Source organism: Chlorocebus sabaeus, chromosome 11 (genome assembly GCF_047675955.1).
Source record: "Chlorocebus sabaeus isolate Y175 chromosome 11, mChlSab1.0.hap1, whole genome shotgun sequence".
Taxonomy (NCBI): Eukaryota; Metazoa; Chordata; class Mammalia; order Primates; family Cercopithecidae; genus Chlorocebus; species Chlorocebus sabaeus.
Window position 1 is genome coordinate 65,946,171 of NC_132914.1, and position 14,798 is coordinate 65,960,968.

The window sequence follows — 14,798 nt, forward strand, 5'->3', positions numbered from 1 at the left end:
AAGATGAATTATCTGTTTGAAATGGACAACCACAGTTACAGACCTCAATCTACAGTATATCAAGCAATTCACCTTTTTCTTGTAATCTCATGACTTTTCTCTGCTTCTTGGGAGAACTTCCAGTATCAGTACTGGCACTTTGTATGGCTCCCATGGTGTTATTAAGGGTTTTTAGTATTGCACTAAAAAAACAGGAGACCTGGGAAAGATTACTTTTTATTGCAGTGTGCAACTGAAGAGACCAACTGCTCTTCAGAGATGATTAGCATCACACGGCATTTTAAATGGATACTCACAGCACTTGAACTCACCCCAGTAGTGGCAGGAAGTAGCTATAAAATTATTACAGTAGTATAGTACCTACTACAGTTAGTTTTGTGCAGTTATGATTTAATACGGCATCTATATGCTTGTTTACATTTCTCTAGACCACAATGTATGGTCTGCAAATGTGTATGTATGTTTTGATAAATTTTAACTTTTTATAATAGATTCATATATATTTTATACTAGTAAGTGATAAAGTAAACCAGAATCTACATATAATGGATTTATGACATACCTAGTTTTTTTTGTTGTTTTTGTTTTGTTTTGTTTTGTTTTTTGTGGTTTTTTTTTTTTTTTTTTTTTTTTTGAGACGGAGTCTCACTTTGATGCCCAAGCTGGAGTGCAGTGGCATGATCTTGGCTCACTGTCACTGCAACCTCTGCCTCCCAGGGGTCAAGCGATTCTCTGGCCTAGCCTCCCAAGTAGCTGGTATTACAGGCGTGCACCACCGTGCCTGGCTAATTTTGTATTTTTAGTAGGGACAGGGTTTCACCACGTTGGCCAGACTGGTCTCAAACTCCTGACCTCAGGTGATCCTCCAGCCTCAGCCTTCCAAAGTGCTGGGATTACAGGTGTGAGCCACTTCGCCCGGCCTACCTAGCTTTTTCTTAATTTACTCAGTATTTCTAGGCTATTAATTTGTTTGTGAGTCTTTTGTTTTTTGTTTTTTTTTGAAATGGAGTCTCACTCTCTTGCCCACGCTGGAGTGCAATGGTGCAATCTTAGCTCACTGTACCCTCCGCCTCTCAGGTTCAAGCGTGAATTTTTTTCAAATTATCACAAATCTCCAAAAAATGTTCTAATATATATATATTTAAATTAATATATTTATTTATTTAGAGATAGGGTATTGTTCTGTCACCCAGTCTAGAGTTGACTGGCTAGATCATAGCCGATTGTAACCTCAAACTCGTGGGCTCAAACAGTCTTCTCCCCTCAACCTCCCAAGTAGCTGGTATTATAGACACATGCCGCCACCATGGCCAGCAAACTTTTTTTTTTTTTTTTTTGAGACGAAGTCTCGCGCTGTCGCCCAGGCTGGAGTGCAGTGGCCGGATCTCAGCTCACTGCAAGCTCCGCCTCCCGGGTCTACGCCATTCTCCTGCCTCAGCCTCCTGAGTAGCTGGGACTACAGGTGCCTGCCACCTCGCCCGGCTATTTTTTTGTATTTTTTAGTAGAGACGGGGTTTCATCGTGTTCGCCAGGATTGTCTCGATCTCCTGACCTCGTGATCCGCCCATCTTGGCCTCCCAAAGTGCTGGGATTACAGGCTTGAGCCACCGCGCCCAGCACAAACTTATTTTTTATTTTTCTTTTTAGAGACTGGGTCTCACTATGTTGGCCAGGCTAATCTCAAACTCCTGGCCTCAGGTGATACTACCTTTTTTTGAGAGAGAGAGTCTCACTGTCACCGAGGCTAGAGTGTGGAGTGCAGTGGCATGATCTCAGCTCACTGCAACCCACCTTCCAGGTTCAAGTGATTCTCCTGCCTCAGCCTCCTGAGTAGCTGAGATTACAGGCCTGTGCCACCACGCCTGGCTAATTTTTGTATTTTTAGTAGAGACGGGGTTTCGTCTTGTTGACCAGGCTGGTCTCAAACTCCTGGCCTTAGATGATCCGCCTGCTTCAGCCTCCCAAAGTGCTGGGATTACAGGCAGGAGCTACCAGGCCTGGTCTCAAGTGATACTTCTGCCTCAGCCTCCCAAAGTACTGGAATTACAGGCGCGAGCCACCATACCCAGCCAATTTTCCAATATATTTATTGGAAAAAATCCACTTATAAGTGGACCCACACAGTTCAAACTTGTGCTGTTTAAGAGCCAACTGTACTCACTTTTTGGAATTTAAAATTATTCTAGGCTGGACACAGGGGCCCATGCCTGTAATCCCAGTACTTTAGGAGGCCAAGGTGGGCAGATCACTTGAGCCCAGGAGTTTGAGACCAGCCTGGGCAGCATAGCGAAAAGCCGTCTCTACTAAAAAAATACAAAAAATTAGCAGGGCGTGGTGGCATGCACCTGTAGTCCCACCGACTCGGGAGGCTGAGGTGGGAGGATCACCTGAGCCCGGGAGACAGGTTGCAGTGAGCCATGATCGTGCCACTATACCCCAGCCTGGGTGACAGAGTGAGACCCTGTCTCAAACAAATAAATAAATATAAAATAAAATTATTCTGTTAGCAACACAAATCCACATCTGTATGAACCTTTCCTGAATACATTTGAAATTTTAAAGTAAACTTTTTATTTTATTATGACATACTTTGATCTTTTTCTGTTTTTTAGCTTTTAATAAGAGAAAAACATACAAATCTCATAGCATTTTATACCTGTCATTTGCCTCAAGACCTAGCTGTTGCCCAGTATGCATTGTTTTTGGAAAGTGTTACAGAATTTGAACAGCGCCACCATTGCCTGGAGTTGGCTAAAGAAGCAGGTAAAAATGGTTGAAAAGTTTGTCTTTTGGCCTTTGTAGGCAAATATTCATTTTGGCTCTAGTAACATTTATCCTTCTAGTTTTAAATCTTATTTCTGTTGAGGGGAAAAAAGGAATAAAATTTTCAGGGAATTTTTGTTTTAGGACTAAAGTTATGCTGTAACTCATATGTAAAATATCTTTTAATTTTGGCATTTTCTTTTGTATAAATATCTTTCATATTTTACATATTTTGTTTTAAGGAATTATTGTTCCAAATTTACTGAATCATTATGACTGTTTAGAAAATATTACTATCAATTATTAATCTCTGTTTTTTGTTGCTTCAAAAAATTATTTAGATTTGGATGTTGCAACAATAACAAAAACTGTAGTTGAGAATATTCGAAAGAAAGATAATGGTGAATTTAGTCATCATGACCTGGCCCCAGCCCTAGATACTGGCACTACTGAGGTAATTTGGGATGGGGGGCAGAGGTGTTGTGTAACTTCTAATAATCTTTTATGTTATTCCTTGCTGAACTTCTCCCTTCATAAAAGTAGTACATTAGTTTTTCTTTTTTAAGAATGTCTCTTTGTCAGCCTAGACCTTTTAAATTTGAAGTCTTACATAAAGGATTACTTATAGTAGTATGTTAAAGGAGCTTCTTTAATAGAAAAAAATCTCAGCTTTGGCTTGTTGCTCATCAGGTTATTTTAAATACTTGATTGAATCACTAACTTATGTGGCTTGCTTAATTTTCAGAAAGAAACAGAAAGTTGTATCTAAGAAAACTATCTTAGAGTAGCATTTAAAGGAATCACATGGTTAAATTGGTGAGCATACAATATATAATTCCAGATTAATAATCCAGTAAGTTTTTTCTATAATTTATTTTTATTTTTATTTATTTATTTATTTATTTTTTGAGACGGAGTCTGGCTCTGTCGCCCGGGCTGGAGTGCAGTGGCCGGATCTCAGCTCACTGCAAGCTCCGCCTCCCGGGTTTATGCCATTCTCCTGCCTCAGCCTCCGGAGTAGCTGGGGCTACAGGCGCCCGCCACCTCGCCCGGCTATTTTTTTGTATTTTTTAGTAGAGATGGGGTTTCATCGTGTTCGCCAGGATTGTCTCGATCTCTTGACCTCGTGATCCGCCCATCTTGGCCTCCCAAAGTGCTGGGATTACAGGCTTGAGCCATCGCACCCGGCCTTATTGTTATTTTTTTGAGAGAACAAGGTCTAGCTCTATTGCCAAGGCTGGAGTGCAGTGGCGCTATCTCTGCTCACTGCAACCTTCACCTTCTAGGCTCAAGCCACCATCCCTCGGTCTCCTGAGTAGCTGGGATTACAGGCATGTGCCACCATGCCCAGCTAATTTTTTGTATTCCTTGTAGCGAAGGGGTTTTGCCATGTTACCCAGGCTGGTCTCAAACTCGTGAGCTCAAGGGATCCGCTCTCCTTGGCCTTCCAATGTGCTAGGATTATGGATGTGAGCCAGCATGCCCAGCAGTATTTTCTATAATTTAATAGAGAGCTGTTAAATATGAAAATACACTAAGGAAAGTTAGATGCTTTCATAATTTTGTATAACTTGAGGGAAAATGATGTTTACTGGAAGTACAGGTGTAAGTTAATTCTACTAATTTGTAGAATATCTTTAAAAAAAAAAAAAAACCCTGATGTTCCTTTTTCTTTTTTCCCCCTTTCATAAATAGGAGGATCGTTTAAAAATTGATGTAATTGACTGGTTGGTATTTGACCCAGCGCAGAGGGCAGAAGCACTGAAACAAGGCAATGCAATTATGAGAAAATTCTTGGGTATGCTATATTTTTATGCAGCTTCAAACTCCTGGGCGCCATTCTTCTTTCTACCTCAGCCTCCCAAGTAGCTGGGACTACAGGCACCTGCCACCACACCCATCTAATTTTTAAAAATTTTTTTCTAGAGATGGGTTCTCACTATGTTGCCTAGGCAGGTCTCGAACTCCTGACCTTGAAGCAGGCCTCCTGAAGTGCTGGGATTATAGGCGTGAGCCACCACACCCAGACTTTTTATTCTTTTTTAAAATGTTTTTATTCAAATTCATGTGTTTTTGAATTGGGGGGAGTTGTTTTTGACCCTTCCATGGGAAGGGAAAAACCAGCCACTCTTTATCAAACGTGGTATTATGAAACAAAACATTTTAACATTTAATTTTAACATTTAATTTTTTTAACATTTAATTTAAAACATTTTAACATTTAATTTCATTTAATAATGAAATTAGTGAATTTTCATTATCTTAATCAATTTTGCAAATAATCTCAAGGCTATCAGACTTTGAAAAATGAATTGCTTCAAGACATAGAAGTTATGTAAAAGTAACTGCATTTGGTGTATCCTTTTGTGATGGTATCACATTGAGATAGGAAAAAGCCAGTCTATCAGGTAGAAAGATCACCAAGACTTTTAACAGAGTGCTTTGGGCCCTGAAATAGATACAGGTCACTGTAAAATTTGTAAACCAGTGATTTGACTCCTTTAGAAACCATTACAGGGAAGTCCACAGGTATTCAAAATTGTGTGTCTTTTTTCACAGCATCAAAAAAGCACGAAGCTGCAAAAGAAGTATTTGTGAAAATTCCTCAGGATTCTATAGCAGAAATCTATAATCAGTGGGAGGAACAAGGAATGGAAAGTCCACTTCCTGCTGAAGATGATAATGCTATCAGAGAACATTTGTGCATCAGAGCTTATTTGGTGAGACTGTAAAGAAAGCCGCAGATGTGCCTATCTTCATGATTTTTCGGATTCACTCTCAGAGTTTGAACTTTTTTCTAGAAGTAGTGTTGGTTCATCTTACCTCTCTTGTGACTATAGTGCTGACTCATCCACAAGGGGACTGACATCATGACCTTGTCTTCATTAGCATGATTCTCTAATCGATGCTAACTAACCAAGATCATCTCACATGGTAGATAGTGTCTATGATGTCTGGAAGTTATGTTTTCTTAAGATTTTGTGAATGCATGTCTCAGCTTTAAATTTCTGCTTTTATCAGTAACTGAGAAAAAGCAAGATGCTGTAGGTTTGTTATGACTAAAATAGCAACATACTCATTCAAAATTCATTCAAGGCCAGATGCGGTGTCTCACGCCTATAATCCCAACACTTTGGATGCCAAGGCAAGAGGATCGCTTGAGCCTGGGAGTTCAAGACTGGCCTGAGCAACACAGTGAGATCCCCCCATCTCTACAAAAAAATAAAAAACGAAAATCGCCAGGCATGGTAGCATGTACTTGTAGTCCCAGCTACTTGAGAGGCCGAGGTGGGAGGATTACATGAGCCCAGGGAGTTGAAGCTGCAGTGAGCGGAAATCATGCCTTATCTTCATTAGATCATGCACTCCAGCCTGGGTGACAGAGCAAGGTCCTGTCTCAAAAACAAAAAAAAATTTTATTCAATAAATAATTATGTAATTATAGTGGGTTAGGTAGTAGGGCCAAATCTGTGGATAGCACCCTATCCTTGCCCTCTAAAAACTAATAGGCTAGTTAAGAAGACAAGTACACATGCCTATGTTACAGAGCGATAAATGTCAAGATACATATACAGTCAGGGTGCTGATATTGGAAAATATGCCAGAAAACACAATATATATACCTTGTTTGTCACTTGACAAAACATTTATTCATGATATGAATTTTTGGAGGCAAAAAATATATATATTGAACAGTTTTTATTTCTTGATGCTGCAAAATTATTTCTGAGAATCAAATGTTAAAAATTTTGGTGAAACGATAAAAGTGAAAACTTTTGTTATTTTATATTTTGGTTCTTTATTTTACATTTTAGGAAGCCCATGAAACCTTTAATGAGTGGTTTAAGCATATGAATTCAGTTCCACAAAAACCTACTTTGATACCTCAACCAACTTTTACTGAGAAAGTGGCTCATGAACACAAAGAAAGGAAATATGAAGTAAGTTAAATATGGATCTGGGATGTGCCTATTGCATCTTATAAATGTATGTTGTATATGTCAATAGATCATTTCTTCAGCACTATCTTTCTATCATAACAGGTAATCTTCCTGTTAATGTCCTGCTTTGGAAGACACAATCTGTTTAGTTACTTTTCTGTAGGTAATTAACCAAACATGAAAAATGCCTTCAGGTGACATAAACATTCATTTACAAAGTTAACATTTTAGCATTTTATTTAACTGCAGTCTGTTGATACTTATTTTTGTATTTGGCAGACTGAAACATCAACTCTTTAGAATGATGTTCTATATGTATGTTCCTGTCTGTACTTTACAAATACATTATTTACTGGGTTTTATCCATTATATGTCTGCCTTGTGTTTGTTTTGCAGATGGATTTTGGTATTTGGAAAGGGCATTTGGATGCCCTAACTGCTGATGTGAAGGAGAAAATGTATAACGTCTTGTTGTTTGTTGATGGAGGGTGGATGGTGGATGTTAGAGAGGTAAGCTGTGTGCATTGTTTATAGCCAAAAACTGAAACAGTCACCATGTTTTTTTAAAAATGTTCTGTCTCTAAACGGGAGCATCTACAGATTTTACATAATTGTAGATATAGCTAAATCCCATATTTTAAGGGAAACTGAAAATACTAGCTAGGGAATGGGAATATTTGATTCTTGGATAAACTGTTAGTTCACATTTACTATGTTCACACAGGATACAAAAATCTAATTTTTAAAAATTCTGGAGCTAAAAATGTAATTATACATGTATGTGACTCCACTTACAGATATAAAGATAACTCGAGTAGTATCAGTAAGGCATAGTTAAGGTAGGGGCTCTCACCTCTGGGCTGTCCATTTTAATGACCTGGCAAACTTTTTAAAAATACTACAGGGGGCCGGGCGCGGTGGCTCAAGCCTGTAATCCCAGCACTTTGGGAGGCCGAGACGGGCGGATCACGAGGTCAGGAGATCGAGACCATCCTGGCTAACATGGTGAAACCCCGTCTCTACTAAAAATACAAAAAAATAAGCCGGGCGAGGTGGCGGGCGCCTGTAGTCCCAGCTGCTCGGGAGGCTGAGGCAGGAGAATTGCGTGAACCCGGGAGGCGGAGCTTGCAGTGAGCAGAGAGCGGGCCACTGCACTCCAGCCTGGGTGACAGAGCGAGACTCCGTCTCAAACAAAAAAAAAAAAAAAAAAAAAAAAAATACTACAGGGTTCTACTCCCAGAGATTCTGGTGTAATTGGTCTGAGGTAGGGCAGGGGTTTGTTTTTGTTTTTTTTAATCACCTGGAGTGCTTTAATATAATATATAGCCTGTGTTGAGAACCAGTTACAGAAGTATTAAGTGCCATAAGAAAGGCACAAGTTAAGTATTTTCTGAGTACCAGAAAAGATTGTTTCCACCTGAAAGGGAACTGGAAAGTATGCTTGAAATGTATAACATTTAACTGAATCTTGAACATACTGGTAGAATTTGGATGAGCTGAGATGGGGAAAGGAAGGATACTGAGATAATAGTCATATAAGGGAAAGACATTGCAGCCTGACCCTGGTGCATGACAGAAACAGTGAGTAGCTTAGTTTATCCTCTGTAGACCTGATGAGCTGTCTGAGAACTGGAAATGCTGGCTTCTTGGATATTCAATGTATTATTTTGAACAAAGAAAATGATAGGGGTGTTCTTGGTATCTTTCCTTTTGCTATTCTTCATACTCTCATCTATTTAATACTGTTTCTTTAATTTTAGCTGCTGCATTTTTTTTTTTTAGCCTCTGTGACCAGAAGGAAAAAGAGTAGAGGTGGGACAGTGAACTAAATTTGAACCCCTATTTGCCACTATTACTGAGGGAGTAATTATCTCAAATGTCTCCACTTTATTTTTTTGTTGTTGTTTTAGAGACAACATCTTGCTCTGCCACCCAGGCTGGAGGACAGTGGCTTGATCATAGCTCACTGCAGCCTCAAACCTCTGGGCTCAAGCAGTCTTTCTGCGTCAGCCTCCCTAGTAGCTAGGACAACAGGCACACGCCACTATCCCTGACTTTTTTTTTTTTTTTTTTTTTTTTGAGACGGTATCTTGCTGTGTTGCCCAAGCTGGTCTTGAATTCCTAGCCTCAAGCTGTCCTCCCCCCTTGGCCTCCCAAAGTGCTGGGATTACAGGCATGAGTCACTGTGTCTTCACCTTTTTTTTTTTTTTTTTTTTGAGAAAGAGTTTTGCTCTTGTCGCCCAGGCTGGAGTGCAATGGCACAACCTTGGCTCGCTGCAACCTCTGCCTCCCAGATTCTCTTGCCTCAGCCTCCCAAGTACCTGGGATTACAGGCATCTGCCACCATGCCCAGCTAATTTTTGTATTTTTAGTAGAGATGGGATCTCACCATGTTGGCCAGGCTGGTCTTGAACTCCTGACCTCAGGTGACCCACCTTCCTTGGCCTCCTAAAGTGCCTGGGATTACAGGCGTGAGCCACTGTGCCCAGCCGAGTCTCCACTTTTTATCCTAACGTTCATAATAGAACTCCCTTGACTTGTTTTAAACCTTCCACAGGTTCCTCTGGCAAAACCTTTCTCATCTGATTCATGCTGATTCTTTTGAAGATAAAATTTTAATGTTGTAAAATGCTAATTGTCACTTAAATTTTGAAAATACTTCAAATACTTCAAAGATTTACTTATACATAAATCTTTGCTATTCTAATTATTAATTAAGTAGATTAGGTAGTGAAAGCCACAAAATAGACTGGGGTCTCGTAAAATTGGAGTTGAGGTCAAGCGTGGTGGCTCACACCTGTATTCCAAGCACTTTGAGAGGCTGAGGCGGGTGGATCACCTGAGGTCAGGAGCTTCAGACTAGCCTGGACAACATGGTAAAACCCCATTTCTACTAAAAATACAAAAAAAATAGCCCAGTATGTTGGTGCATGCCTGTAGTCCCAGCCACTGGGGAGGCTGAAGCAGAAGAATGGCCTGAACCCAGGAGGCAGAGGTTGCAGTGAGCCGAGATCGTGCCACTGCACTTCAGCCTAGGTGACAGAGTGAGACCCTGTCTCAGAAAAAAAAAAAGGAGTTGAGATGGAAGGCAGTGAATGATATGCCATTTTGTTTCATCAGGGATTTAAAAATCAATATTGTCTCAATTATTTCTTTAAAACTAATCCAGAAAAGAGGTTTGTTGAACAGTTAAATGATTAATAACATTTTAATCACCTTTGTTGAGCCTAATACTCCTATATGGTCGATGACGTAGGGCACTGTTCAAGGCTCCTGCTAACACATGTCACTTGTATGTGAATTAGAAAATTGTAATTCTAGCCGGGAGCGGTGGCTCATGCCTGTAATCCCAGCACTTTGGGAGGCCGAGGAGGGCGGGTCACATGAGGCCAGGAATTCGAGGCCAGCCTGACCAATATGGTGAAACCCCGTCTCTACTAAAAATACAAAAAATTGACCGGGCACAGTGGCTCATGCCTATAATCCCAGCACTTTGGAAGGCCAAGGTGGGCGGACCACAAGGGCAGGAGATTGAGATCATCCTGGCCAACATGGTGAAACCCTGTCTCTACTAAAAATACAGAAAACTAGCCAGGCATGGTGGCACGTGCCTGTAGTCCCAGCTACTTGGGAGGCTGAGGCAGAAGAATCGCTTCAACCTGGGAGGCGGAGGTTGCAGTGAGCTGAGATCGTGCCACTGCACTCCAGCCTGGCAACGGAGCGAGCCTCTGTCTCAAAAAAATAAAATAAAAATACAAAAAATTAGCCGGGTATGGTGGCTCGCACCTGTAATCCCAGCTACTAGGGAGGCTGAGGCAGGAGAATCGATTGAACCCAGGGAGGCGGAGGTTTCAGTGAGCCAAGATTGCACCACTGCACTCCAGCCTGGGCAACAGAGGGAGACTCCGTCCCAAAAAAAAAATTTTAATTCCCTTCTCTTACATAGATAGATTCCATGGCAAGTGCACACAACATATAGAACAGAACACAGGCTAGATTTCAGCCCCACTGACTTGCTTGGCCAGCCACCCTTGTACAAGGCATGGCTGTATGCAATAGCCCTAGCATTATGTGCTTTTTTATATAGCTACCCCTCAAGTTTTTAAATAACTGGAATAGTCCCCTTAGTGTTGGGGCTGGTGGCACAGAGGGATGGCAGAGAAAATGGAGCAGGCAGGTCATCTTTACCTACCTTTCACTACCTCTACCTCTAGTGCATTCTAGTCCAAGCCTCTGCTGTCTTCCCTGGCTTCTCACTGTTCTTTATACAACCTGTTCCTTATGCAGATGGACTAGTGACCCTTTCAGAATGGAATATATGCTACTCTCTTACTCAGAACTTTCTGATGCCTTCTTACTGCACTTGGAATAAAATCTTTCTTTTCTTGATGTACAAGAGTATACATACTTTTGTTTTGTTTTGTTCTTTTTTTTAAACTAACGCCCTAATCTTGTGTCCTACTGCTCTCCCCTCACTATATCCTAGCCTTCTGGGCCTCTTCACTGGTTCCGCTCTGCCTAAAATGCGCCTTCGCCAAGATATGTGCATGGATGACTTTGTACTTCTTTCAGCAGTCTGCTCAAATGTCATCTCTTTCAAGAACCTCTCCCCAACCCAACCACCCTATTTAAAATAGCATGTATGCATGTGTATACACACACACACACACACACACAAATAACACACACACCTGTCCCTTTTAATCTCCATATCCTGCAGTAGTTTTCTTTATAGCACTTAGCACAATCTGATATAATGCGTATTAATTTATTTGCTTTTTTATGTCTACCCTCATTAGAATATAACCTTCATGAAGGGAGTAACCTTGTTTTCTTTGTTTCTTTGACTCTGGCACTTAAAATAATGCTGAGCACATGAGAGGCTTTCAGTGGTATTTGGTAAATGAATGATAATTGCGTTACTGAGGTTAATGTACTGTCTTCAGATTAGGAATAGCTGTAATAACAGTACCAATCAACTCTTGCTATCAACACATATTAGGTAATGAGTTTTTCTCACATACAAGACACTATATATCCCTAGTGGAAATAATCTGTCTGTTTTACATATTTACGGGCTATTTCAAAGGTTTTGTTCATTCAGATGAGAAAAATGTCTTCAGTTGTAGCAGAGCTGTTTATTTACTTTTCCTTGTAGCAAATTGCTGGGTCTGTCAGCCATTACCTGGATGGTTGCTGGCAGCCTGCCAGCTAGTATCAGAATTCATTATAATTAGCAGAAGAGATTACCTGCAGCACACTCTGATATTATGGCAGCAACAGGATTTAGGAAAAGCAAGTCTGGGTCCATCCTATGAGATGAGAAAGTAACCTGCTGCTTTTCAGGCAACAAGGAGTCAGAAGCCAGGGGCACCCGGCCTCTTTAACATAGACAGAAAGACTATATTGGAGCACAAATGGAAAGGTCCAGAAAGAAGCAGTCCTCTTATTCTTACTGGGTTCTAGGTTGGGATCACTAATATGAATTACAGATAAAACCTTGAAGTATTTAAAATCCACCTCTGAAGGTAGCAAGTATCTATTTGAGGAAAGAAATACAGGTGCTTCCCTTGTAAAGAAGCACTTTAATATTTGCTTTTATGTATTTTTGCTTCAAACAGGACCAAAATATTAATAGTAATTTTTCCTATGTGTGGAAACCTGACTTAAATTTAGCCCAAATTAGTACAATTACTCCTTGGTATTAATTACCAGATTATATTTTGTTGTTGATTAACCCCTCCACTTACATCTTCATTTGAAAAATGTATTAGCAATTTAATATAGCCTCTCACATGAAGATATTTTTAGATATTCCATTAGGCTTTTCAAAGGAGCAGTTATTATTTTAGCTTATCCTGTTTTTATGTTTTTTGTTTTTTTCTGCACTATTAGTGCTATTGATTTCCTTTCTGTTTTTAAGATTATTTCAGAAATTGTAGTGTGTCATTCCTGTAATCCCAGCACTTTGGGAGGCTCAGGCAGGAGAATCACTTGAGCCCAAGAGTTTGATACCAGCTTGGGCAACATAGGGAGACCCCATCTCTGCATATAATAAAATTATTATTTTTTTAAAATAAAAAAATTAGCCAGGCATGGTGGCACATGCCTGTGGTTCTTAGCTACTTGGGAGGCTGAAGTAGGAGGATCACCTGAGCCCGGAGATCAAGGCTTCAGAGAGCCATGATTGTACCACTACATTCCAGACTGGGCAACAGCGAGAGACGCTGTCTCAAAAAAGAAGAAAAAAGTAAAAAAAGAAAAGAAAAAAGAAATTATGTGAAATTATGTAAAAGAAATTACTTTTTAATTATTTTAATTTTCAAATTTGTTGTAAGTAAATGTAGTGGGCATAAGAGGTTTACTCTTTTTTCTGTACTTTTACTGTTCACATCAATTTTAAGAAAGATCCATGTATGTATAAAGGAATGACAATTGTTTTTCCTACTTGTTTTCCTCATATATCTGTTCTGACTCATTAATTGTATTATTCAAATCTATAGGTTCTGTTTTTCTGTTTTTAAAAATTACATGAGGAAATCATAAATTCCATTTTCCTTGTTTATAAGAAAAGTAGTCTGCAGTGAAGTTGACCCTCCCTGTGTGCCCCTCCCCATATCCTCTTTTTCTCAGCAACAGTCATTGCTGTCAGTCTGGTGTGTCCTCTCAGGCCTCCTTAGAGCTATCTTGATTTATATGTGTAAACATCCAAGGGAGTGGTAATTGTTTTCTGTTCTGATTTTTGCTCTAATGATATTCAGTTTCTAACTCATTCTTTTTATGCATGTTTTTATTCAGGACACAGTAAGTTTATTAGAAATACAAATGCAGAAGCATTTTATTTTCATTGTCATACCTCTGACCTCTCTGTAGTCTACTTTATTCATCTTCATACTTTTTTGCTGTTAAATCTTATCTACCAATTACATTCTGGATTTGATTCAGTACTTAGCTTTTCTTTTTGTAAGGATCTTTAGCTTAAATTGTTAAAATGATTTATTGATGTCTGTTTGTAGGATGCTGAAGAAGACCATGAAAGAACACATCAAATGGTTTTACTGAGAAAGCTTTGTCTGCCAATGTTGTGTTTTCTGCTTCATACAATATTGCACAGTACTGGTCAGTATCAGGAATGCCTACAGTTAGCAGATATGGTATCCTCTGAGCGCCACAAACTGTACCTGGTAAGTTCTAGAGCATTGTAGTTTTAAATTTTAATGATTTGATATGCTCTGTAGTAATATTTTGTGAAGATGTGTTTACATTTGTAATTGTTCTTGGATTTTCTTAAAGTAATAGTCCTGTTTTAATGTTTGTGCTTTTTTCCCAAAATGTGTATATATTTGTAAGCAGTTAGAAATATATAGACTGACACTGAGAATTCGCCTTGAAATTCCTGAACCACTCTAATTTACTAGCCTTTGGCTACATAAATCTTAAAGAGGAATTTCTTATATGAAGCTAATCAGATTGATTAGCTAACCAAGTTCATACTTGTCTTTGTTCTCATTCTTATTTCTCTTTTTAAAAATCAGGTATTTTCTAAGGAAGAGCTAAGGAAGTTGCTGCAGAAGCTAAGAGAGTCCTCTCTAATGCTCCTAGACCAGGGACTTGACCCATTAGGGTATGAAATTCAGTTATAGTTTAATCTTTGTAATCTCACTAATTTTCATGATAAATGAAGTTTTTAATAAAATATACTTGTTATTAATTTTTTCTTTTGCATTGCCATGTAAAATTTAGACATTTGAATTTTGTACTTTTCAGAATATTATCATGACACTTTGAACATGTAATGTATGTATATCAACGTTTCTCTGTATGCTTATTAATAAAACTATATAAAAACTAAAATTTTTCTGTTTTTACAAATTCGAGGATTGTCTCTTTATCATGTAATAAGAAAATTAAATTTTCTATTCTAGTTTTTTCTGTAATCATAAGCATTCTGATATTTTAAAATCATAAAGATGGGCCAGGCGTGGTGGCTCAAGCCTGTAATCCCAGCACTTTGGGAGGCCGAGACGGGCGGATCACGAGGTCAGGAGATCGAGACCATCCTGGCTAACACGGTGAAACCCCGTCTCCACTAAA

The 14,798-nt window shown here is 39.3% G+C and overlaps 1 protein-coding gene across 1 annotated transcript in view; it reads left to right on the top strand.

Moving 5' to 3' along the window:
- Nucleotides 1-14,558, top strand: part of NUP107 (nucleoporin 107) — a 57,021-nt gene extending 42,463 nt beyond the window's left edge. Inside the window, exons 21-28 of the mRNA XM_008003965.3 lie at nt 2,613-2,763; nt 3,105-3,217; nt 4,459-4,561; nt 5,323-5,483; nt 6,579-6,704; nt 7,101-7,214; nt 13,721-13,888; nt 14,240-14,558. Coding sequence (XP_008002156.1) covers nt 2,613-2,763; nt 3,105-3,217; nt 4,459-4,561; nt 5,323-5,483; nt 6,579-6,704; nt 7,101-7,214; nt 13,721-13,888; nt 14,240-14,347 — 1,044 coding nt within the window. The 3' untranslated portion in view covers nt 14,348-14,558. The remainder of the gene's footprint in view (nt 1-2,612; nt 2,764-3,104; nt 3,218-4,458; nt 4,562-5,322; nt 5,484-6,578; nt 6,705-7,100; nt 7,215-13,720; nt 13,889-14,239) is intronic.
- Nucleotides 14,559-14,798: the final 240 nt, after the last annotated feature.